The sequence below is a fragment of the Cyrtonyx montezumae genome, unplaced genomic scaffold (assembly GCF_038088225.1).
Source record: "Cyrtonyx montezumae isolate F1298 unplaced genomic scaffold, pur_monq_1.0 scaffold_0, whole genome shotgun sequence".
Classification (NCBI taxonomy): Eukaryota; Metazoa; Chordata; class Aves; order Galliformes; family Odontophoridae; genus Cyrtonyx; species Cyrtonyx montezumae.
Window position 1 is genome coordinate 35168810 of NW_027071824.1, and position 27662 is coordinate 35196471.

General features: G+C 36.4%; 1 protein-coding gene across 1 annotated transcript in view; it reads right to left on the reverse strand.

Annotated features, from left to right (window-relative positions):
- Positions 1-566: 566 nt before the first annotated feature.
- The window catches only part of RGS17 (regulator of G protein signaling 17), a 64470-nt gene continuing 37374 nt past the window's right edge, over positions 567-27662 (reverse strand). Inside the window, exons 2-5 of the mRNA XM_065732606.1 lie at positions 26879-27022; positions 6295-6384; positions 3616-3850; positions 567-954 (exon numbers count right to left, since the gene is read on the reverse strand). Of these exons, the coding sequence (XP_065588678.1) occupies positions 766-954; positions 3616-3850; positions 6295-6384; positions 26879-26997 (633 nt within the window). The 5' untranslated portion in view covers positions 26998-27022 and the 3' untranslated portion in view covers positions 567-765. The remainder of the gene's footprint in view (positions 955-3615; positions 3851-6294; positions 6385-26878; positions 27023-27662) is intronic.

The window sequence follows — 27662 nt, forward strand, 5'->3', positions numbered from 1 at the left end:
CAATATCAGCGCATAGATTGTGTCACCCAGATACGGATCCCTTTAAGTGGTTTGTGCTTTTTTTTTCCCCTTCTTTTTTTTTTCTTTTTCTTTTTTGACATTGCAAACTCTGTAATGAAAATGCCACAGTTTTGGCAGTGAATCCTCCACTTGATTTATTTTAAATAAACAGTGATAAATAGCTCTTTCTGTACAGAAATATTGGCTTCAAAAAGTCAGTGTATTGTACTCAGTAGAGCATGTTGAGTAATGCTACACCTTAAAAATTGGCTTTTTTCAGTTAGTGATGTTAAAAAATGCAAGCCTCTTTCTGGTTTGCTGCAGTTGTTTCTATGTACCATTAGACTGTATTGCACAAAAAAGTTCTTAAATACAGATATAATTTATGTTATTGGATTAAATATTGCAACAACTAAGTGGTAAGTGAAGCAGTTTTACCTTGCACATGCAATGTGAGGATACACAAGGAGACTGTTCATAAAACTACAAATACATCATTTCAATCTTGACTGTAGTTGGGTGAAAGGAGTGTGAAACAAATGTATTTTGGCAAATCCATTGTTTCCCTCCCATGCTATTTCAAGCAAGGAGGACCTTGGTAAAAATGTAGACAGAGACCATAGTATGTATTTGTTTTCTTCACAGTAGCCTGAGTAGAGCTAAACTGTAGTTCTCCAGGAACCCAGCTCCAGATGTTATTAAACTACTTTTCTTCTGTCCCGCCCACCCCCAAAAAAATCAAGTTATTTTATTTGAAAATTAAAACTAAGTTTCAGAAGTAGAGCCTGTAATACTTTCAACAAGAGACTTATAAATTTGAGAGTTCAAAAACCTTGGGAAAGAGTCTCTGTGCATTAGGGTGTATATCTGGAGTTGGGCATCTTCATACATATGAGGACTGGGATCCAGCAAGTTTCTGTTGATCACTTCTCTCACCCGGGAGTCAAGACTAACCTGAAGAAGATGAGAACAGATGGATATTATAAAGTAATATTGAAAAGGTTATATACATCTCTTTATTTCATATGGCTCCACGGAACATGCTAAGCTCATCGTTTATTCAAGGTATGCTCTGACTTTCAGAATCACTGTTCTAAAACACACACACAATTTCAGACTCAGGTGACTGACTTTATTTCAGTTTTCACTTGGTCTTTGCACCCGTCTTAATAGCTGAAAGATGAAACACCTTTATTTAAGAATACAGCGCTACTAAATAAAGCTCTGCAGTAACCTGAATTTCCCCAAATAAGTTATTATACATTGAAATGTTTTACTTTTTACATATTTAGAAATATTTCTTACAAAGGAATGTTGAATGACCTTTGTTCAGAGAGCTGAAATGGTTTTTTTTTGTTTTTTTTGTTTTTTTTCTGATCAGTGGTACTTGAATATTTAGAAGCTTCCTATTCAGCATTCTCATCTGAATATCTCAGACAATTTTTTTCCTTTCTTTTTTGTCATTTGCTATAGTTATTATTCACAAGTTAGTCAGAATCTTTTTTTTTTTAATACACTTTAACTCCCTAATAATATTAGATATTTCAGATTTGCTCTTTTTTTTTCAAGACTTTACTGTGTGGGAACTTATTCTTACAGGTTGTCATATGCCCAAACTGAAGTTGTTAGGAAGTTTCAGTTTTAACTTCAAATTTAATTTCCTAGTCAGAAAATTGCATATTTTTCTTGGGATGAATACACAGATGATTTTAGATTATCATTTAGAAGCTGGAGTGAATCTACAGCTTACTAAGCTTAGTAAGAAAATGTATTAAAAAATGCTCTGCAAACAGTAACAAAAGTGCTTTCTGGATGAAGCAAAATGGCTGTAGCAGGGACCAGCACTGGAACCAGCAAGGGTTTTCTATCTAAGTAAAATGCTATAACACCTACTGCAGAAATGCTGAGCACAGATCAGCTAAGCTACTATGATTTAAACTAGGTTACAAAGAAATGACGTGTTAAGATTAAAGCAATTGCTTCCCTCTGACATACATGCACACTGGCACGTATCTTAGCAAGACCAGTTCATGAGGCTAGCCAATTGATTCCTAATTACCAAGCAAAATGACTGGGACAACAAAGCTCATATTTGGCAGGATAGTGGGGTTCCTTTGCCATTGAATACTGTAAAAATTAATTGCCATTATAGAATGAAACAAATTATTTCTGGATCTCTTAATTCACATTGTAGTTTCTCAGTGACTCACTAAAGCCATAAGACTTTAGACTAGTTGCAATTATTAAAGTTATCTCTTTGGTAAACAGATGTATGGAAGGTATTTGTTTAGCACACTGGGACATCCTGCCTCAGTGACTACACCATTGAACAAGGCTGAGTATTTCAGCTCCTATGCCAAAGTTTCATCTGGAATGGAGTGCTGGGATGAATGAGAACTTTAAAGCTCCCATTCTGATCTAAAACTTTGCAAATTGTTCTAATTTGCCTCATATGGTTTCCAGTAGGGGCAGGAGCAGTTGGGTTGATGACATCCTTGCATGTCCAGGGCATGAAGTTTGTGAACAGTTTTGTCAAATCCTAAGGCAAAAAAGACTTCTTTAGTTTTAGCTGCTGGTTCATGTTGGCTTTGGAAGACAATAGGGCATGTAGTAAATATGTGTATACTAGAGACACATATATACACAAAAATACACATTAATAGCTTGCTCTACTGGCAGTTATCTCACTCCGTAGTCAAAACAGAGAAGGAAATAAAGTTTGAAATGGCTGTTAGTTTCATTCATAAGAATGAAATTGCAAATTATTACTGAAAGCAGTACAAAGGTAAAATGTAGCAAGCAAGGTCCACAAGTAAGCACAAATTAACATACAAATAAATACACAGAAACAAGGCAGAATTGCTAAAGGTACATGACATAGCCTAAGAAATTCTAAAATGCTTGCATATTTATTTATCTGTCTATTGTATATTTATATAGTTGTCTGTCCCAAGCTGTGATTTGATGCTTTTATTTTACTCCAGGGGAAGATCATTTCAGTTGGAGGACTGAAGAAAACTGTATATACTTTCCTGGATATTATCACACCTTTCATTAGAGAAAATATGTGATCGCAATCCTTAGACTATTTGATTGTACCTAGGAATAAACAGAGCAAATTTTGCTTTTTTTCCCCAGACAGCTGTTGCAGGAGATACATCTGTTATTATTCTCATGTAAGTCCTTCTGTGTTGTACAAGACACTAATGGCGAATCTATTCCATGATTTGTTTCCTGTTAAATATTATTTTGTTTTCATATGTTGCTGAAAATTTTGGTGCAATTTCTCCAGAAATCCATCACGTACTTCGTGTCTTTGGCAGGCATGTTGCATTACTAAAGAACCATTCCTATTTTTCACCCTTCTGTTTCAGGAATTTCCCTTTCATTCCTCCTGTGTAGACAGTTTTGAGAAGTTGTGGCCAGTGGTGTCAAACAGCTTGGCCCTTATGTCGGTACTTGTTCCTTCCCTTCCTTTCTGATTTAACCTCCTATACTAAGAATTGCTCTCATCTGACAGATCATGCAGATTTTTCGACCCCTTCTGGCAATCCAAAGTATAGCATGTCTACTCTGGAATAGGAGAAGAAGCCAGTCAAACATTTATGGCTTTACCTCTTTTGGTGAGAGTATAGAAATGTAATCTTCATATATAAGTCTTGCTTTCTCTTCAATAACTTTCTTGTTCTGTTCCTTCTTTAGATCTTCACATGCAAGCCAGAAAAGCAGGTTCTCTTCACTATACTCTGTTCGAAGAAACTCTCTGAAAAGGTTCCTCCCAGCTGGTGTTTTCATCATCTTGTCAAAATTCTGAGCCCAAGACAAAATTTCATCTGCAGTAGGGTTTTGGCTGCAAAAGCAAAATATCTTTACAAATATGTTTCTATTTTTGTAACAGTGTTTTCATACATTTGTCCAAAATTTCTCCTTTCCACTGCACTTCAGTCCAGAGGGAAAACTAGAAGTAAAAAGGCTTCAGCTGTGACAGGAGAATTTTGTTCACTCTTTACTTGCTCATCATTATCTCAATAGCCCACTAAATGTGTTTAATATTAAGAGACATGCACTTGGCTTCCTGCAAATTTTCTACTTCTGTTGTTCACCATTAGGCTAAAGAAAAATCCAATGACAGAACTGAACTTCTGCCCTGCAGTTAAAAGGAGATGTGAATTCAGGAAGCTGACAGTAGGTTCTTTCTCCTGACAGGCTTGAGGGACACCTGACGTCTCTGCCTGCTTCTGATAGGATTTGGCCAATCTCTAACTGCCACAAAATTTGGTTCAGCAAGGACAAGAAAAACAAAAGGCTCTTGGCAGCCAAGAGCATACTAATGAGGGCCAACAAAATAGTAATTCAGAGAGCTTTTAAATTAGCATATTTCTCTGTGCTTGTACCTAAGGGTTGCTAAGCTTCTCTCTGTTTGGTGCTATTGACCTGAATGATGATCTATTGGCAGGAGATGTGATGGATGTTTCTGGCAAAACTGGAGGGAGAAGAAAAGGGAAAAAATCCTTATTCCCATTTTCTGAAGGAGGCTATTTACAGCTTGTTACAGCGGATGCACAGGATGAGTGAACAGAAGACCAATTTGTGCCACTAATCCATAACGTACAAATGAACAGTCTGAGAAGGTCATATTCAAGTTACTTAACAACAATTAAATATGGTTTCACACTTAACTCTGAGTGCTCATCCTCCCCTTCCTGATAGGATACAATGCAAGAGTTTTACAGTCTGTAGTTAACAGTGTCTTTGTAATCATATTGCACAATAAGCGACATTTGTCTGTATAATTTTAACTTCATTTTTAAACTTGTAGTCTGCATGCAAGACAGAGTGGGTGTCAGGAGGCTATTTATGACAGTTTTTTGGCAGACTAAAAGATCTAATAAATGAGAAAGAATTTAACATTTAAACTATCCAGCAAAATCCAGAAGTATAAACATGCAGATTTTATGGTGAAAAGTCCTCTCTCTGAGGGGAGAGGAATGAGCTTGCTGGAGGGGGTGGAGCTGACAAGCAACCTGTGCTGCCTAGTTATCAATTTGGAAAATATTTACTGCAGTTGGACAAATATAAAAAAGTATGAAAAAAAGTACAGGATAAGGCCATTTTGACAGTTTCATCTACTAAGATGTTTTACATCTGCAAGACATGTCATTTCATTAAGAAGATATTTTTAATGAAAAAAATCTCCAAAATGCCAGTTTTCTGAGAGATTTGTGAAGAACAGCCCTTTCCTATACAAGTAGATTAACTTAAAAACAGAATCATGCAGAAGCTCCAATCTGATAAACTAAGGCTCATTTATGTCTAAATAACTTATCTTGATCTTAGGAAATATAAGGATGAAAACTCCTCTGTTGAGTCTTGAATTTAGTAGATATCAAAGGCTGCCTAAACACCGTACCAGGGCAGTGTTTAAATGTTCCTTGTTCTAGGTGCACGAAAGAAGAGGCTGGCACTGAAATAGGATATTTAAACCACTGTGTATTCTCTCGTCTCCTGTTCAGGAGAACATGAGTTGAGAAAATAAACAATTAAGACATTCTCATATAAAGAAAAAAAAAATCTATCAAATCAGTTCTCTGGCAGTAAGGAGAGAAGAAAAATTCTATACTGCTTTTATATTTTGTGGAACTTTTTTATTCTTCCTTTCAAAATTGATCATGAAAAGCAATGTTGGCTCTGAGATATTTTGTTTGGGTTGCATTTAAATTTGATCATATCCTCCGGAATTAAGTTTTATTTTACTTTTTATGGGATTAAAGAACTTGAATCCATAACTTTAGCTTTTTTTCCCAACACAACAAATATTTTACTAGCCTTCAAACAGAAACAGAAGCTCAGACTTTCAGTATATGTATGCCTGTCTTTCAAGATTTGTGTTTCCTATGACAATTCAGGTAAAACCATAAACCAAGATAATGTACAAAAATTAAGCATGTTAAAAATCTGACTGTAGAATACACTTTTGCCCAAGTTAGTTTTTCTTCTTGACTGGGTAAACAGATGAATATTATTCCACAAGCAAAAGAGGCCTGTGGATCAACTGAACTTTCATGTACCTTCTGTTCCTCCCCATTGCTTTGTACCCATAAATGTGAAACTGTCAGTGAGGCTAATTACCATTGTTAGTATTACATGGCAAACTTGATTTTGCTTCATTTTGTCTAGAAATTTTAGGATGGAAAGCAAATAAAAGAACATTCTGGAAGCCTAAAAAAAAACCCAAGGCAAATTAGTTAAAGGTAAATTAAGAACATTTAACTGAACAAAGTTTGACCAACTTACCATTCTTCTATGACTTGGATGCTTTCCATTTTGGTTGTATGTGTTGGCCTTCCTGCACTGTCTCCTCTATCTTCATTCCTAACAGTGAGGCTGCAATGTAGTACAACACTTTATTTTGTCTAGAGAAAGTTAGTTTAAAACAGTGATTACAATGATGCAAACTTTCAAAATCTATAACATATTTTAAGTGTTATTTTTCACTCCTGCCCCTAAAATTTACATCTAGAATTTGGAGAGAAATTTTTGATAAAATTTTTTTCCTGTAATAATGTTGAATATTAATTAACATGTGGTATTAGCATGTATGATTTTTTTACAAACTGACAGTTTATCCACTGAAAGTTGGACAAAATGTTAGAGGTCACTTTTGGAGTGAGTTTATTTAGTAAATCATGAATATCAGTAACAATAAGGATAAGGGGAATATCCAAATTATACATGTATGAGGTATTAGTATTCCTCCAGTTCTAGATGGCTGCTACTCTATGAACGCTCCCTTCTTTTTCTCTGAGATACGGTGTCAGTAAGTGGCTTAGATTCAGAACTTAATGGCATCTCTTTACAATTTCATCTAACTCAAATTTCTTTTTTATTCCAAAAAGTAAAAGTTATTGTCCTTTCAACTGAAAGGCTTCTACTTCCCTCATGTTACTAGAAGCAAGTCTGTTACAAGAAGAGAGACTTCTTTAATGTGAGGTGTTTTTTGTTTTGTTGTTGATTTTGAGCTGGTAACTACCATCACTTACTTTATGTGAATTCTCTCTATGAGTGATCCGGACCATGGTACTGACAGAGAAAGACCACAATCCCTAGCAACTACTCAAAGAAAGTGCATTTTGAATAACATACATATTCATATAGGAAACCTGGTTCCCATAATTAAGATTAAGAAGTGGGAAGTAGTAAGAAGATAAGTTCTCTTCACTGGGTTTTCCCTATGCATTCAATTGAGAGAAGACAAGCAACCAAGCAAAAAACATCCTCCCTCCCAGTCCCAAGGATGCTCAAATTTTTAATATCTAGTATCTATCATACAGTGATGCTCTCAATCATACTAAGTGGAGATATGCAAAAGTATGTTGATACTGTAAAGCTTTCCCTCCTGCATTAATCAGAGTAATTTGTACTCAGTTCTAAGATATCCCAACTTTGAGACATTTTTAGCACAAATGGCTTTTCTTCTAGCTCCTCTGCATTTCTGAGTTTTATCAATAGGTTTTCAAGCATTTGGCAGAGTTAATGGGTGATCTCAACTACTTTTTGAAAATTGGCAATTTAAGCTCCCAGGTAAAGCAGAGCATATTAAGACTTAAACATTACAAAGATGCAAACTTCCAAACAAAGCTGTTTGATGCTTGTTCCTTCACTTACCTGCCAAGACCTTAGTTCAGGCCTTTGGTCCTGCTTCCCCTGTTACAGCGTAGGAATGCAGCTCCAGTGCTGCTAAGGTGTTAGGATGTCATCAACTGCTGCAGGAGAAACAACACATCCTGAACTCCAGGGTTGGCAGGTAAAAAGCCCTTCTATCTCCTCTGACCTGATGGTTGTCAGTCTATAGATGGAGCACCCATGGAAAGCGATGGGCGTTCCATATATAGAAGGAGAATAAAAGGAGCCATTCACTTTCTGTCTTGTAATCTTTAAGTCCAGACATGCTTAGGGTTCACTTTGTGTCTGGTTGGAGCACAAAGCCAGGCTGAAGGGGAAGCAGAGAATTCACAAAGCTACTGTCTTTCCCTCCTTTGTGGTATCCAGTAAAGCCACATTTGTGTTCTCTGCTGGGGTAGAGGAACTGACTGTCCTTTAGTCCTTGGAGGAGAAACACAGTGGAAGGAAGCAGAAAACAGCCTGTTTTGGTTGGGAATGTAACAGGGTGTTTACTAGAGCTCTTCTAGAAGTGCCTGCCCATTTTCTTTCCCCTATCACATAAGCAGCAGCTAAACTGTGCCAAGACAATTTACTTATTTACTTATTGTACAGTAGAATTATCTCAAGGTTTGGATGCAGAATCTTAGCAGACGTAGAATGTGACTCATCTGAGAGCAGTTAATCTACCCTGTTAATTTAATTTGATGTCTGGGGTCAGATGCTGATTGTTGTGCTCATGCAAAATCTCTGCTAAACTTGGGAAAACCAACATGGGTGGATGACAGGGAATACAAGTAGTGAGTGGTTAAGAAAGAAAAATAGAGAAATAGACAAGACCTCTCTGCATTTTTTTATCAATCAACCTCATGCATTTGGATTTTCTGCAGGACTACATGTTGGTAAAAAGTTCTGATAGTGTGTCCAGAGTGCACAGTACAGTTTTCTGGTACACCAATCTGATTCCTTTATCTCAGCATTTACAGCTGCAAGTCAACGGCTGTAATTGGTCAGTGCTACAAAAGAGGGAAGAAGACTCTAAAAGAGGTGTTATATTTGGTTGGAACAGTTTCTCAAGTTTAGGTATTGTAGCCAAAACTGTGATAAATTTGTAATACCTCTTGTCCTAAATTCTGCATTATGTTTCCAGTGACATCCACTAGCCCTGTATTTCAACTCCTATTTGTCTACATCTGTCAAGACCTAAGTTCCATCGGATACATTTCTTTTGATATGTTTTTTTCCTGTGAAAGAAACCATCATTTTAACACAGGAGTACATTCAATTCAGACATGTTCTGTTTTCACTCAGGGAACTGGTTTGTGTTCACTTAGAAAAAAATTAAATATTTACACATTTTTGACTGTAAAGTTAACTTGAAAGCATCCCTTAAATAATACTGATCACAATAACACACTGCTACTTTTCACATCAAAATGACAACACTGCACTGTTATTTGCTAAGTTGCCATCTTCAGATGAAAATAGCATATCTGCTCACATTCCCCTCTGGAATTCAAGCAGTCCTCAGTGGGAAAGGCACTCTATATATACTTCAAACACTGTTCCATCATGGAAGCTGGTTGATTATGGCAGAAGAATTTTGCTGTCTAGTGTACAGTAAACAGTAAAAGTAACAGGATATAGATTAAAAAATGATCTTACATATTTAAGGCTTTAAGAGGAGAAAATAGTTGATTTGCCTTATCAAAAAAGTAGCTAAATAAAAGGGAGATGTTCTAGAGAGACATCTGTTTTAAAATACCATACATGGTGTCTGTTATTTATTAGTACATCCAACAGATATCTTTAGAATTTAGAGATCTAAAATGTCCATGATAAAACTACAACAAAACTAAGAAGGCCTTGAAAAGTGAAAATTTGAGATGTCTAAAGGAAGAACATAAGTAGAAAGTACAAAATTCTATTACAAAATTAAGTAGAAAGTAAAAAATTCTACCCATTATCTTGGGTAATTTCTATTTTGCTACTTCAGAAACTTTGTAAGTAAAAAAGTTATTGAACAGAGACAGTTTGAAGGAGTATACAGATTGAAAACATAACCATGTTAAGGTTAAACTATTGGTATTATTAACCTATTAATATTCATATTCAGCAATCAAATAGATGTTCTTTTGAGTAATTACTTCACTAAGTCATGAGCCCATTAGTGCATGGTATGTTATAAAAGCCAAACTAATTAGGCAGAATCATCAAGAGAGTTGGAGCAATCTAAGAGCAAAGATCTCATTACCAGTCCTCAAGGCATTTCCAGCCATGGATTTTAGCCTTTAAAAGTTGCTTAGCTTCCCTACTTCTGCACTTACCTCTACTATCACTAGGAAACTAACAATTACTTAGCTGCGGGGCCTTATCTTACATTTTCTGTTATCTAATACATTAGTAATTTTTCATTGCTTTCCAAAGGTCAGGCTGGAATATACTAGTGCCTAAATCTGATGAATCAGTGAAATTGCTGTTATGGCAAGAAAACTTCCATAGTGACAGATGCTAAGACTGATATTCTGCATGTGTATGGCTACCAACAGTTATTCTTTACTCATTACATGCATCATATGCAGTATATCAACATAATATTTCTGCAACTTATCTGGCACTGAAGACACTATCATGATGAAAGCCCATACCCTTAGTGGCCTTTACTGTGCTACCATAAAGATATGCAGTAGAAATCGAACTAGGACATTGTACACTTATTTGGTGAGTTGTTGAGTTGCTATTCAGGAGATCTCTGTTCAATTCCTACTTCTTTGTTAAAGCTTTTTGCTTATTTCTTCGTCAGTACTTTGGTTCAACTGCCAGACACTGAAAAATCAGCTGTTTGCACAGCTCTGTTCACATGCTGAGACATGCTCTTGTATAAATCAGAGATGGATGTTGACCTGTGATGCTGTATGGCACTAAATATATATAAAAATATACTGCCACATATATGTATATATACTGGCACTCTTTAATTTCATTATGAAACAGAATTTTTTCTAATAGTTGGAAGACTGAAGCCTGAAAGTATTGGAAACTAAGCACAGCTGTGCTTATGGCCAGAGCATGAGTTTGCTATATTGTATACATCAATAATAATGAGAAATTACAGCAATATCTTCATGATCCATTTGTAAAGAACAATACAGCTAAGTTAATCTCAAAATTACTTAGGCAGAGTCTTGTCAGTAATCTTCTGTCTCACATCTAATGTTGCAAAAATAGGCATCCATCAAAAAGAAATTTTACCTGAGCAATATTTTTTTTAATTGCTAGCTGAGTAAAGGATGCTTCCAAGGGCTCATTTTTGTTACAATAAGTGAATAAGAAAAAAACTTCAACTGTAGTAATGCTTTTTATGAAGGAGCCTTGCAGTAGTTATTTTCATCGCGTGTGCCACAGGGTATTGCAGACTCTTGTGAAGGACTTCTGAGAATTTATAACATAGAATAATAGAATCAATAAGGTTGAAAAGACCACTAAGATCACCTAGTCCAACCATCAACCTATGCCTGTGACTGCCCTAGATCATCTCACCCATTGTGACATCTTTTCTTGAATATCTCAAAGGCTGGCATTTCCACCACTTCCCTGGGCAGCCTGTTCCAATACCTCACCACTCTTTCTAAGAATAATTTTTTCCTATTTTCAATAAATAGAAAGACAGACTAAATCACTTAGATTATAATTTTAATATACACAAAGCTTGTAAGTGCAGAGTAACCTTCAGCCAAATTAGCACTAATGTCTGGAGCAGAGGCTTGCGCAGTGGTCTAGAGCAGAGACCCTGGTGACAAGGTCAGTGTAAGTTATGGATATTTGCTGCACAGAAAGATGTGAATCAGTAAAAACTGCAGACTTGTTGTTTCAATATATCTTCATTTGTTGTCTGTGAGAATCTTTGCAGGGGAAATAGCGGTCAAGAGCCTTGTGAATCACTTACTTAAGGTGATCAGAATCTGATCTTATCTGAGTCAGAAGAATATCATCATCTTTGTTCCAAAGGTGAAACAGATTAACAAATAAAATAAAATAAAATAAAATAAAATAAAATAAAATAAAATAAAATAAAATAAAATAAAATAAAATAAAATAAAATAAAATAATACATTTGTCTTACATTTAATGTCCATCCTAGCTCTTTAATAAGATTAACTAATCTTCACTGAATTCAGTGAAGAAATACAGGATGTAAAATTTCATGTTGAAAACATGTTAGGATCTTAGCGTAAAAGTAGCTACGTCCTTCTTGGAGGCAGTGAATTTTCTTATGTTTAAAACTAAATGATGGAGATTGTATTTAGTAGACTGCCATAGAAAGGAGGCCTGCTGGGGAAAAGCCAGTAATTACTATAAGGCTATAAGGCTATAATCAGCCCTCTTGGCAGTGTACACTGAAACTACAAATTCTTTTCAAAAGTACCTGTGGTGCTAAGTTTCCTAAGTGCTAGAGTAACATTTGCCTTAGGTGAAAAAATAGTGCAAGAGATATTTATAATCCAAATTGTTTCTAAAAGAAATAAAGAAGAAATAAAAACAAACCTAGAGTCCACCTTGGACTCAGCTGAAAAATGCATTAAAAAGAATCTGCAAGGTTTACCTCATGTAAGGAAAAAAATGCAAACATTCTGTTTTGGCTTGTTCTGTTTTTAAATAAAGCAAGTATTTGCAAGTTTAGCATCCTGGAGATTTCATATTGCAGCTAAAAATCCTCCAATACTTTAAAGCTTCAGAGAGTGGAAAGAATGCATAGTCATAAACCTTCTAGCTCGCGTGCTCAGCTTATTCTGTGATCACATCACTCTGACCTGTAACCATAAAAGCCACAATGATAACTAGATGATAACTGGCTTTTGATTTTTTTTTTCCTCCTAGGTCACAAAAGATAAAATAAAAATGAGACAGATGATAAAAATGAACACTCTATTCATCCAATGGCTAGGACCTATTCAGTTGCTTCCTTTCCAGTTTTCCTTGGTGGTACTATTTCTTTTCAATTCCGTTTTCTGCACTGTAGTGTGTGTACTTCAGAATTTTCCCCTTTTTCCATCTCTTTTATTGAAGAGCACAGAGCTGAGAAACAATACGTAACAGACAGCTAGGCACTTAGGTGTGCCGTGAACGTCCTTTCAACTGAAAAGCTGAGTATCTACTCAAGATCCAGTAATAGTAAATGCAGGCAGACTTCTGGCTCCCATATGAATCTTTCTGCATACTGTAAATCCTGTGGGCCAATGGGGAGCTCAAGGTGGAAATTTCCTGCTCTGACTTTTGGTAATGGGTACAGAAGTTATTTCGCAGACCCTAAAGCTGTGATGTGGTAGAGAAAGCAGCTGACTGCAACTGACTTTGTGTTGGGTACAAATTTGACAGTTTAATCCTGCATTCAATTTTAAATCCTACATTTCCCTTAGAGCAATGTTTCTGAAAAAGTTTCAGATTCATGAAATTTTGTGATTTGTTTTGATGCTCTTAAAATTAATGCTCTGATTATGCAGTAAAACAATCTGTAGCTTTGGTTTTGTTCATTGTTAGTAACTGTTATTTTAACTAGTCATTTATATTTATTTCCAGGTAATGAAATCCAATACATATATAAATGAAATATTGCACTTAGTTTTAATAAAGTTCTTAACTTTAAAAAATGCTTTCAAAAAATTAACATTCTGTCATAATAGATGTTCTCCACAGTAAAATTTCTGACTATGAGAGATTTTCTAATACGAAAACAATTAACCAGAAAATCCAGAAGGTATGACTCTTAATTTCAAGATACTCAGGTTTATTAGTTTATTATCTTCCCTGCAAATACTTTTTTTATCTTTTATTAAGAATCATGTCTATGCTAAGCAATTGTGGAGAGCAATATCTTAAAGCATCAAAATCCAAAAACACAACAAAAAACAGTGGTGTTTTGGTTTTTTTTTTTGTGTGTGTGTGTGGTTTTTTTTTTCCTTTTTAATACTGTTGCTTACCTAAACTAGATGAGTGGCATTGTATGGTATGTGTGGCTGTGAAATATGGAGACAGGAGTAAATAGATGTGGGCCAAAAGTCCTGTACCTACACACAAGTATGCTGTCTTGTTTACTGCAGCGTTTCTAACACCTGCACTGTAGCAGTAATCAACATGTGATAAGGAATTGCTGACAATCCTTCTATACTTGTTCCACAGTTCTGGTTTCGCATAGCCATTTCGACTTTTCTGTCCGAAGAGATAGCTCTCATAGAATATGAGAAATATGAGAGTTTAAAAAGGCACTTAAAAACATGCAGATGAAGGTGGGTTGGGGTAAGGTAGGGGGTCTTAGCATTCTTTATTGTGAAAATCTGAACTAAGGTCTGCAAATGATTTTGTTCAAAGGATTACGATAAAACCAACCCTACTGTAATTCCAAACTGTGAACTCCCTCCTGAAAAATAAGAAATTTCTCAGTTTATTTGAGATTATATGCTTCTGGCATACTTCAAATGTGGGGGAGAACACGCTGAATAGCTAACTGCTTTTCAACAGCAGTGCCTCTTTAATACTGCACTGGATTCAGCGTAATTGGTCAAAGTCATTACAGATGTGACTACAAACCATAACAGAAAAATGAGATCAGAGAAAATTAAGGTTTAAGCTATCTGGACCATCTCATACTATTAAAATCTGATCAGTTGAGGCATTTAGCACTGTTCAGATATTCTTATTTGTGTTGTGCTACTCCTCAGCCCAAGTAAAAGCAGAATTAAACCCAAGTGATCTAGTGCTTAAGAGTATAATAATCTCTTTGTTAATGGGAAGTCTTGGACAAGATTTTAGAGTTTATATAAGATCATTATATAAGGTTATTAAATTGCATCCCACATGCCTCTGTGAAAGTAAATTATCCTCACTGAAATATGAGTGCTAAGCTAATGTAAATCATAGAGGCTCAGTAGAGCAAGAAACTACAAAGAAGGTTTTAGCAAATCTGCAGTATTCTACTCTATTCTCTTTCTAGTATATTTAATGATTTAAAATGGAACACATCTATGATATGGTAATCTTTTCTCTTCTTAAGGGACAGCTGGACTAACAGACGCTTTTTAAAGCCATGGGCTATATCATCCTGCTGTATTTTCCATAAAAGTTCAACTCAGGATAGAATTGGCAGACAAGCTTTCAAATTTGTCCAAATTCTACATTTTCCTTTTGAACCCTAAGAAGAATTTAAAAGCAATGCCTTGCAGAATCAATAATTCAAGTGTTAATGTATCTTCCATCACAGACAGAGATTTGCAAATTTATCACTGATGCAATTTTTCAATGGACTCTTTCTTTTAGAAAATGTGAAGAAGCAGCTTAGCAGTGGAGAAATGAACTTCGGCAGAAAGGACATTCTTCTAAGATACCCACATATATATATCCACAACAACAAATATTTTGCAAACGTCCTAAATCTGGGATTAGTTTTTGCCCAGTCAAGCCAGAATCAGAATATCACAGACTGGCTAAGGCTGGTTGGGACCTCAGGGTCCATCTGGTCCAACCCCTGCTCAAGCAGGGACACTCAGAGCAGGTGCCCAGGGCTGTGTCCCTGCAGGGTTTAAAGATCAACATGGAAAAGACTCCACAGCCTCTCTGGGCAGCATGTCATCTGTGCAGTAAGGAAGTATTTTCTGGTGTTTGTCTGGAATTTCCTGTATTCCAGTTTGTGCCCATTGCCTCTTCCGACACTGGAAACCACTGAAAAGAGCCTGGTTCTGGCTTTTTTGCACCCTCCCTTTAGGTCTTTCTGCACAGTCCCAGCTCTCTCAGCTTTCTCCCACAGGAAAGATGCTCCATTCCTTTAATCATTTCAGTGGTCTTTCACTGGACTCTCTCCAGCAGCCCCATGTCTCTCTTGCACTGGGAAGCCAAGAAATGAACACTGCACTGCAAGCATGACCACCAGAGCCAAAGGCATCACGTTTATTAGAATTGCATTTACAGAAAGACCGCAACTAAAAATCTACTCAGGGACTATGTAAAAAAAAAAAAAAAGTAATAATATTTATTTTTTGGTATGTTTTATTTTTTCTGGATGGAAGAGAGAAATGTTCTCAAGGCCAGTGAGTGTAAATGCAGGCTAAAGGGCATGTGAAAGCAGACTTGTCCTTTTAATGGACAGCGTTTCAGAAAGCCAAGGCTTGCTGAACTTGCTTTTCTCCTCTCCTCTTGTGTGACTGATTTAATCTACCTAGCTACAGATATTGCAGCTCAGCAGGCATCCAAATGCAGATGGAAACTACTAGTGTGCACTGTACTTGAACTTTGGAAATAAAGGACAGTATTTCCCTCAAACTTAGACTTGCGCTGTTACTGTGCAAGAGAAGAAAGAACTGGTGACTTAGAGCAGTCTGAATTTCCTAAACTCACCATTTTTTTTTCTCAGAAGTATTTTGTTCTTCTGAAAATTGGTAAGAAAAATATGCTTTCTGATAGATTTTACTGCAAGGAGGCTATAGTACTTTTTCATAATGATAGCCACACCAGAAGATATTACATCTCTTGGGGACTCTTTTGGGAGTCTCCAATAGATTAAATTTTTGTGATTTTTAGTCTTGCATACAGAATGTAATTTCTGTATAGGTAAGAAATACATTGCTGTAATTTGAATAAGTTCACTTGCCACTGATTCTTACTGGAATTACTCTCGTTTTTTTGTTACTGTAGGCTAGTTTCAGTTTTAGGCTGAATTCAACTTCAGCATGAATTTCTCCTGTCAGGTCACCCAACAGAGCACTAGTCTGGCTGTCAGCTTCATTCTTTCCTTCCGAATAAGATTACCATTCACGTTCCATCTTGAACAATGGATATATCTAATTACTAGTGAATCTACATTGTCTGTACTCCTGGCAAGAGATATTTTGCAAGCAATTCCTTCATAAATTTATGGCAATTAAAAGTGACAGTTGTGTAGAGTTCAAAGAAATAGAAATTATGTACCTTATTTGAAAGAACAACTGGATGAATAAAACCCTCCAATCCTGTAGCAAGCAAGCCCAATGATCTCAGTTTATTCAGATAAACAGACCTAGTCTTGTTTTGATTGTTCTTAAAGAAATGAATATAGCAGCAACAGTCAAGAATTGAAGATCAAATGTCCATTTCAAATGGGAGAAGATGTGTGGGAGCATTCATAATATTAAAAGGTAGGAATGTATATGCAAAGTTCTTCAGTTAAAGAGGGTTTTATGTGTTTGTGAAGTGCAATTCCTACCATGATGTTTATGAACACTGTATCTGATGAAATTAACTTTGTCCAATTAAGATGGAGATCTTGTGTTTAACATCCCAGGATGGGTATTAACAGATGGTTTCCAGATATTGTTAGATAAGGCCATGAGCTGACAAGCACTTTCAACATGGATATCAAAAGAAACTGAAGATATCTATCAAGAGTCCATAACACATGCTCAGCATCTGCTGGTATCAGGCCCTAAATCAGCTCTTCAGAAGAGCTGGAGTTACCATCTAGATCTATATTTGTGGTATGGAGTTATTATGAGTGAATAGAGAAGATTCTCATCTTCTTTGCCTTTCTGCCTGCCATAATGAATATCTGACCCACTTTCTACTGAGAGGATCTCCGTCACATAAGTGTTATCTGCTAGGGGTTCAGCCTTATTTCCATAATACATTCTCTCATTTTTTTTCCCTTAAAAGCACCAGGCATTTATTCCTGTTTTAACTGACATTTTAAACCGATTTGGAATGATGCATGGATAAAAAGTAAGCCGTTATAAGATGGAAGTTTTGCTACTAACGGATTGAAGTAGCCTATATTTCCCTTCTTTCAGCTTAGAACTGCAGGCTACATTTATTCTTTCAGGGTCTGGGAAAGTTCTCTGGCCCGGAGGCTGACTGGCACCTCAAACCTCGAGTCCATAAAGCCTATATCCAAAACAGGGTTGGTTTCTGCACCTGTGACAGGTGACTGAAACTGTGCCAAAACTCTACCAGGGAGATAACAACTTTTAACAGTTTAACAGTACTGTGTCATTGCTTGGGCTCCTACTAGATGCTGGCCCCATTTAGTTTGCTAATATAGATGCAGCCAGTGTTTTTAATTTGGATAAGATTTTGTTATACTGCATTTAAATATTCAAGTTCTTCTTACACTGCACAATGAAAGTTCTGAGAATTTGCAAGGTCACATTTGCTCCTTTAAAATGACACCATCTATGAACATGCCTCAGTTGAGCTCAGATTTTGACCTCAGGTCTATTTTGATCTTTTGCCCACATCTTCATTTCTGTTTTCCACAAACTCTAAAGTTAATGCTTTCTTGTGTAAATACATTATTCTCCAGTTTTCAATAAAGGGAAAAACAAGAGCGAGAGTGAAAGAGAAGAAGCTGGAACCCCACCTGGGGAGAAATCTAAAGCTCCAAACTCCTAGCAGCTGAAAATCACTCAAACTGGACTCAGGCATCCTCAGCACTCTTGTTTTTATTGCTTGGGTTTTTTTTCCTTTTTCTTTTTTTTTCCACAGCAAAAGTCAAGCCTTGTACTAGTGACAGAAAACCTATCCTGACATTACGAATCTTCCTTCAACTCGCAACCTGCAGAGATCAGGATGAACAGCGTTTTGGCTCAGGCAGGTGGAAAATGGGTACGAGTGGCAAAGGAAAGCCAAGATGCTGATGCTCTGAAGCTATCCATCTCTTAAAGAGCCTCAAAGGACCCCAAGTGCTGACTGATACCCCAGTGGTGGTGATTCAGCCGTTGCCTTCTCCCCCCTGTTCCCCTCATAGCAGGTGTCCCTGAATACACCCTGTATGCTGTACAGGGACAAAATCAAGATCATTTTCTAAAGTTAACTAGATTTAGTCTGCTTTCTCCTTCTAAGGAGCTACTGTCAGCGTCTTATGTATGGCTGAATTAAAATGAGCCTTGTGTAATCCCAAATCCCTTCTGAGCATGTATTTATTCTTCAGTTTAGGAAGATTGTAGTTCTGATTTTTTTTTTCTTTGAATTCCAATTTTCTTTGCAGAATTATTTGCTTGAAATAAAACACTTTTTTGCAGTTAGACTCTGGTTTTTGAATAATCTTAGCAGTACTGTATACATAATATATGCATTTGGTTTGTCAAGTTTCAGAAACATTTATTAAAAAGTCACTAATATATTATGGTTATGATCTACCCATTCTCTAACCTGCTTGGGTTAGCACAGATGGGTAAAATGTTACTGAATACTCTGTCTATTTCTCAGTATGAAATGAATTTCACAGTTTAAAATATTAAGAATCTAATCCTGACTCTAGTCCAAGGTGCTTGTCCAAGAGAGCCCAGTACTAGTTTTGCTGTTAATGAGAATTCTATCACTGGCTTGTGAGCCATTATAAGCTTTAGCCCCGTCCCTCAAATTAGACTTCTATTTTGCAGTGGTGAGGAACATAATACCTTTGAAAATAGAAATACTTATAATGTGGAGTTAGACTCAGTTATGATGGTAAAGGTTTTTTCAAACCAAGGTTCTTGACTGAAAACTAATTTAAAACAATTTTTATGTGCTGATATTTTGTGTATTTTTTGTGCTTCTGCCATGATTTCATGGTAGACCAGCAGCATCTTAGTAACTTTGCAAACATTTGCCAAAATATATGCAATGCGCACATTTGCCAAAATATATGCAACGTGCAAAGCTTACTGCTTTGTCCTACAGAAGTGCTTGCCTCAGATTTACTTTACATGCCACATCACAGCAACAATCTGCACCTCTGTAGCAAGTGACCTACTGGACTTGCTCCTGCTGTGATTCACTGACTGGTCCAGAGCTGCACAAGGCATTCTGCAGCAGTTTTTGAGGTAGATGTCAGGGGGCTGAGAGGAACACACAGGAAGACAAAAGATGGTATTGGAAATAGGGATTTCTGGGCTGCTATTGGATAGGGAAGATAACACAAACTTGGTCTTTTAAGAACAGGGCTCCACAGTGACAGAGGCAGGCTCTCATGAGATTTTACTCCTGAATTTTTAACTTCCTATAGATGATTTCACATTAAATTCTACTTTGTAAATTTTATTTCTGCAGTCTTCTTTGGTGGTAGTGTTTTGATTTCTTGCAGTGGAATCTTACTCTAGAAGTAGATGCGGGAAAAAAATGTATTGGAGAAGTTTGCAGATGTTAGCATACCTGAGACCCCCTCTGTCTACACTTTGTGCCATTATTCATCTAGAAGAAACACGCTCCCCTCTTTCTATCATTGCACATCTGCTTCACAGAGTTGCAGAAAAGGCCCTGTCTCGATTATAAAGAAGAGACAGCCTATTAAATATCATACTCTTTAGGAATGCAGGATTGTCCTCTGATTTTTTTAACTCTAGAGATCATCCCTCTCCTCTCTGATTTTTTAACTCTAGAGATCATCCCTCTCCTCTCTGATTTTTTAACTATAGAGATCATCCATTTCCTTTGCTTTAAAGAGAAAACAAATGCTTTACTTATTAACATAGTCTACAAAAGTATGAAAAGAATACTTGACAAGTTATTTACTTTTAGAGTATCTTCTGCTTGTTTTTCCAAATGCTGAGAATTTAGATTTCTTATATTAAGTAGCTGAGGGATCATTGAGAGGCTCACTTCTGAGGACTATGCATTTAAGTCTTTGGCCCAAGCTCACCCTGTGGTGCATTCCTGTGACAAAAGGAATGTCTGCAGAGTAGCTTTCCCTCATGGCCATGCCACTCAGGATCGGTGGACTTAAAGACAAGGTGATATAAAACCAGTTTTCTAAAACATTGCTTTATACCATGTGTGACAGGTTATGTAATGGATTTTTTCCAGCGTTAAATTCTACCTGTCAGGAAACCTACTGCTTTTATCCTCGGGAAGAACCAGCGCTGCCCATTGCAATGTGATAACCTGGGGAAAGCAAGTGAGGCTGTCCATAGAAGCATAAAGCAGAAGTTCCCAGGAGCATTAAGCCCGCTATCCCTCAAGATAAATTATTATCCATGAGAGAAGGGGAATGTTTCCATTTTTTACCTCTGTAACCACATACGACAAAAACTGAAGGAACTCCTGGAATATCTGAAAGAACAAAAACACTCAGAATGAAACACCTTTTCCTGTCAAATACTTTAAAAGATAACACCTATTTCAGTAAAATAGAGTGCAGTACTCTACACTCTCATATTCTGCAGTGTACATTAATTCCCAGTGCACCTTTACACATTTGCTTTTCTCAGGTCTGATACGCTGAAAAAAATAAATAAATGGAATGCAGGGAGCAGATTACATCTGTTTGAGATATGCTGGCCTATGCATTCAGGGAGGATAATGGTAGGGATGGTGATAGGACGATGGTTGGGCTAGATGATCTTGTAGGTCCTTTCCAACCTAGTGTTTCTATGATTCTATAAGAAGAATGCAAAGACTAGGTACATATAAAAAATGAAGCAAAAACTGTTCTTCAAAATGAGTGCTTTTTGCTTCAAATATAAAGATCATTTTTCCCCTGCTAAAAGCTTTAACAAAACCCTGAAGCCTGGGTGTCCCTTTGTACTAGTCCCCTCTCTAGTTTGCTCCTAGCAAAAATCTTCCACTGCAAACAGAAGCAGAATATGGATTTTGTTTTCCACATATTTCAGAACATATGGGTATAATTTAATGCATTAAGTTGTTGGGAGTTTTTGTTGCTGCTGTTGTTTGCTTTCATTTCCTTCCCCTCCAGACTTTCTACCATAGTTACATAAAATAAAGCAGCCACAACTATAACCCCAAGGATTACCTAGTATAGAGTCATGAAGCTTAGACATAATTTTTCAGCAGCAAACTAAATGCTGAACATGCTGGAAAACAATTATTAATCTCAAAGTATTAGAGGTGTGAAGAACAGATTTTATTCATTTATTTTATTTGGAGTACCATGCAATGCTATCTGTTAGCTGAAAGAAGAAAAACATTGAACCCCATAGAGAAATAAATAAATAAAATAACTTCTTAGAACTGTAACTGTCATCTTGTATTCACGGCATAAGTGACAAGTATCTTTTTATAGTTTTAAGTCAACTACAAAACCCATGCAAGGAAAACTTTCCCTTTAATAAAGAAAAATATTTTTGTAGCAAAGTCATTCGGAAGACGTTTCAGAGCTAACTCAGAAGTCATGGGCAAGTTTTAAGAGCTGGAAGGAGAAGGTTTATTGCCAACAGCAACTCTTGTTTTCTGCCAAGCTGGCAAATACTCTATCTTCTTCAAGGTCTCCTGGGTGTGGGAAACTACTCACAAAAGGCTTAGAAGAAATCAAATTGATGCTATAACTTTTGTACGGGCACAGCTCAGAGCTACTAGGCCTATAGGTAGCTATTCCACAACAGCCTTCAGCAACCGCTATAATGGCTTACTTGGAGGAAAAGGCCTTTCAGCTCAGACTTTTGAAACAAGCTTCAGAAATAAATAGGTATGGTTGTGTGACCAGCTTCACTTATTACAAGGAAGCCTTTTGATATTCCCTGGAACCTGTACTATAAAAGTCTCTTGCCGGGCAGGTATTGGATATTGTCTGAACCTTCTTGTGTGTGGTGAAAGAAAAGAGAGATAACCAGGCATGAGAGTGTCCCTGAGCTTTGAAATTCACTGAGCACCTTATGATATGAAGAGGACAAAAAGCTGTAACTCCTTATGTATTACAGAGACAAAAGCGAAAGCAAAATGAAATCAACAGAATTTGACAGAGGACAATGTCCTCAAGTTGGGGTCTTGAGTATCTGAGAAGAATATGATTTGCAAGTGTCCTCAAGAGTATGACTGGATTGATGTCTGCTCAGGAAGTTGAACTGACAAACCACTAAAGAAGGTGAAATAATGGGCTTCCACCCATTCATCGGGCTGAGCTCAAAGCAGGAAATCCATAGCACTAAATACTAAATAGTTCAGCTCTCTGGAGACAGTCCAATTGAAGAAATTATAGAAAGTCCTTCTAAGGCAGTTATGGCAAATTTTGCCACTCTTAGGCTACCTAAGTCAATTATGCCTAGTGAGGAAGTCTTTTCTTCCTTATGGAAACAGTGTTTTGTGAGGCTTAAGACACAGGGTGAGATTCATATTAAAATTCATGATGCCTTAGTGAGGCAGTCTTTATGAAGTAAACAACTAATGTCTATATCTGATCAACAGAGAGAAATGTGTTACAGGAGACCTCTAGAGGGACATATTTGCCTCTGAATTAAATGGATAAGCTTTTCTTCTTGATGACTTCAGAAATGCTGTACTACCTCTATTAAGAACCAGTTCCTTAGCTACTGATGTTCAAGCACCAGTTCAAAGCTTAATCTAGTTCAGCAACATCCTGATCATGCTTATCAAAATTAAATGCCATCTTAAGGAGTTTGTTTATCTCCATCTGGCCAATGTAAGCAAACCTTAATAATCAGACCTGCTATGTAAACAGAGCAATTTACTCTCCTGACAATTATCTGTGTCAATGGATTTACTCGGTCTAGCTAAGATGGAACTAGTTATCTTCTAGTAGATAGTGTGTTGTTATGTTATTGATTTGTGGACAGAGCAGTGTTGAAAACACACCAATATTCTAGTTGTTGTTGAACAATACTTACACTAAGTCAAGGTCTCTGTTTCTTAAACTGTCACAACAGCAAGTAAGCTGGGGATACACAAGAAGCTGGGAGGAGACACAGCCATAACAGATGACCTTGAATGAACAAAGTTGTATCCCATAACTTATGATGTCTTATGGCAATAAAACTGGGGAAAAGGAGGAAGGGAGATGTTCATCTTTATGGTGTTATGCATGATGAACCCTGCTTTCCTGGAAATCACTGAGCATCTGCCTGCCTGCCCATGGGAAGGAGTGAATGAATTCCTTGTTTTACTTGCTTATGTAAGCAGCTTTGCTTTACTTATTAAAGTGCCATTGTCTCAACCCACAAATTTTATCCCTTTCACCTTTCCAGTTCTCTTTCTAGCCTATTGAGAAGGAAGAAGGGAGTGTCTGGGTACAGTTCAGTTGCCTGTGGGGTTAACTAACAATAATGGAAATGTGCTCCAATTGCTTGTTACGTTTAAGAAGGAATTATGAGAAGAAACTGTAAAAAGATGTGCAGAATCATTTTTGGATCCAAACTGTTGCTGTTAAGTCTATATTAGGCAAGGCATTATTTCCCCAAACAAAGGTGCCAATATTTACCTCTACTGTTATGCAAACAGAAGACTTAATGTCTATTCTGATTTTAACACAGGGTAGAAAAAAAGGAAACAAACAGCACATGATTCACATAAGATGTTTTTAGATTTGCAGAGATTTGTATGGAGATACAAACTACTGGACTAGCTTTTTAAATAGACACAAGTGAAAGCTTTTTGCTATAAACTGCCTCCCTTCTCTACACATTTCTATGAAGAGCGAGGAAGTTGAGGCAGTAAAGTATATTGATATAAGAGTCAGTCAAAGAAGCTAAAGGAAAAGTAGAATAAAAGACTTCTCATTTTTATATTGACAGCTAGGGCATTATCATCACCATTAATTAACCCAGCTACATTTTCAGATTGGTATCTCTGGAGAAATTTATGTGTGGAACTAGGGAAAGCAAGTAATTACAGTAGGTCCAGAGAACCTGTTAGAATGATTGATTAAACCATCTTATTTTGTGACTCTGGAAAATTACCTACTAAGAATCACCTGCATAATGAGTGACCAGCAATTTTTTTTTTTTTTTTAAAGGCAAGTAACTGGAGAAAGATCAGTAATCTGTATTCCACCAGGACTGTTAAATTTACCAAATAAATTTGGAACCAGAAACAATTTGCTTTAAATCAGATTCTGAAACATTTCATATTGCCTTTATCAAAGTTTTGTCCTCTCTCTCCTCTTTTGGGCTTTCCACTACAGAATCATAGCACACAGAACTCAAAAAGACTTATTATATTATCTATTTTATCTTTTTGATTTTAGAAAATATAAGCATTGTCGCTATCCAATTTGACAAACTGTTTTTACTTAATCCAGAAAATTAGCTTAAATGGACAAGATTTCTCCATTTTCAAACTAATCTACATTATCAAACCAAACCAACCAACCAAACAACAAAATAGCAATCAACTCCCCACTAAACCCCTGAAAGTTAGGATATTAACAGAAGAAACAGTTACTAAAGCAGCTGAAAGAACATCCTACATTTTAAAGCAATAAATGCTCTTGGAGTTAATATGCATAAGCCATTCAAATATTTAATGGTATTGCATTCCAAAGAGTGGAGGCAGTTCAAGGTTAGCAGAATTCATGAAAGCTTCAAAACAGAATAGTTGTCAAATTGAGTTGTAGCATGCTTAAAAAATATAAACAAATATTTTTAAATTTTGCAAATTAGACTGATACTTTTATGATCACTCATGTTCCAGTATATAAGGCAAAATCCAACCCCAGCTACATGTGCACAATGATGAATTCCATTTTTATTCAGTAAAGGGATACGGTAGTCATGGTGTTTGTTTCTATGAAAATGTAAACTTATGGAAGGTTGAAAAGCAAACAAGATGTTAAGAAGTAATAATAATAAAAAGCAAGAGCAAACAAAAAAATTGGTGTGATACTGCCACAAAAGCATATTTTAATACTCATATCTAGACTACTGTGAAAGTTCTGCTCACACATGTCAAATGGGAGATAGTAGAATAGGAAGTGTACATAGATAGATACAAGGTACGTGGGTAGACAGAAGACAGATAAGGATAAAGATCTAGGTCAATTTCTGTACCACAGATTATAGTTAAGACTTTGGAATAAATGACAGATGAAAGGAGATACAACAGAACATTATAAAAAAAAAAAAAAGATCACCCTAAATAAAATCATTCCCTGTTACTCAAAATCATAGAAGCAAATTACCTTGTAGTAGATGAAAAGAAATAAAAGGGATTAATAGTTTATGCAGTGCACAGGTCAACTGAAAAAGAAAACTTAATATATAACTTAAATAAGAAAAACCTTGAAAGCCAAAAGTTTAGGCAGGTTCAAGGAAGTCCCTTCAGAAAACAGAAAAATTAATGAAAGATAATTCATAAAGGGCTATAAAACACATATAGGGTAATAAAACACTTGTGGGGCAGGTTAAGTTGTTCATTCCCAGAAGTTGTGAGCTTTGCTGAGATAAGGGTGTTGACTTCTTTTACCCTGTCTTTCTAGCCTCCTTGGGTCACTTCTTGAGGAAGGATGCTGAGCTAAATGGACCTTTGGTCTGTTACAATATATCTAGACTTGATGTAAAGCAGAAGATAACAGTAGCAAATCATACTTCCTTTTCTTTCCACTAAATCGCTTCAACCTTTTTGCTGTATGGAATGTACACATTACAAAATATCTTTATAAAAGCATGAGCACTCACTCATTTTTGCTCCAAATATCCACTTGTATGTATTTTTAAATGTACTGGGGGCAAATAGCCTCTGACTTTAGATTGGAGGTAGAGGGTTGATTCAAGTGAAAATAAACAGATACACAGAGGAATAGTCACTCTAGAGGTTGAACTGCATAGGTAACAGGATGCACAGACCCTGAGCAGTACTGCAAGTCAATTAATTTATCTGTCAACACAAAATGTTCGCAACAGTAAGAAGTAAAGACTTGATGTCTCTCAAGATATTGAGAATTTAAGGCTATTTCTGAAACTGTCTTTAATTCTTTGACATTCCAAGTCAATTCTTTGTTCAGCAATAGACAAGCAACCATAATTCCTGAGCCTTTTTTTTCCACTAAAATTTTGACACGTCAATTAAATGATAAAGTAGAATTTAAAGCTTGTGATTCCAAATTTACATATTATAAATTATTTAACAACTATGTAGTAATACAAGTCTCCCTTTTTTCCCCCTGAATGCAGAGAACTACAATATAAAAAGTACTAGCAGAACAAAAACCTCATACATTTTGAATGCAAAATATAAAATGTTCAGTATGAAGTCTCACATATATTAGTTTTATAATAATTTTTTTTCTCATTTAGTTAAGATTTAGGTAGGGTAAATACAGCTTGAATTTACTATTCTCTCCTCTTTCCCCTCACAAGATGTCTATCCAAATTAGGGAATGATTTAATGTGCTGTTTTTTTCTGTGTGTGTGTGAAATGTTGAATTGTGCTTCTTGGCAGCAATCCTCTCCCAGAAGTTTGCATGCAGTACTTGGCACTTTTCATTCTCATTGTTTACCTGTTGTGGATATGGAATCAAATATACTACAGGACATACCATGAACAGCTGCAGCAACAGCACCAACAAAAGCAACATGTGTTGTTGGGCCTTTGGTTTCCAGGTGCTTGAGACACAGCTGATGTTCCTTCATTTTGTGACTGCTGCCTCTTTCTCATTTCAGCTACTTCAGTGCCCAAGTGGCTATAAGAACACAGACATAAGAGATGTACAGAATTACTACAGACCATCATGAAGTACATTCACATTTCTACAATATCCCCTAATTCTACTAATTCTCACATGTGGCAACAGAAGCACGTGACCATCTACTCTGCAATCCAAGTCATGGTTTAAAAAGCATAAAAGCAGTTTCCAGAAGGCCACATTTTGGTGGCAAACTTATACTACCGTGCCTTTCAATCACACCTGTTCTTATCACTTCGGATGGACTAAAAGAACTATTATACTTGGCTGAACATCAAGTTACACAGCTTGGATAGCACTTGCTAGAGTCTGAGTTGATCATTAGCATATGAATATCAGAGCTTTTTCCATGGTACTAAAGTTTTGACAGGATGGTTATTCACTTCAAATGTGTGTTGGAAAGTGATTCTTTTTTGTTTGTTCGTTTGTTTTTAATTTAAGCTGGTACGCACTTCACTGGTCATTGTCAGACCAACGAAATTGATATAAGTGGTGTAAAAGACATGGGCAGTAACAGCTGTCTGTTGAAAATGAACCAAGACTACATGTCTAACTGAGAGATTTGCTACTTGGGAATTACTTTCTGTAAATACAAGGAATAATAAACATGAATTTCTAAAATATTCTTCCAGCTCTG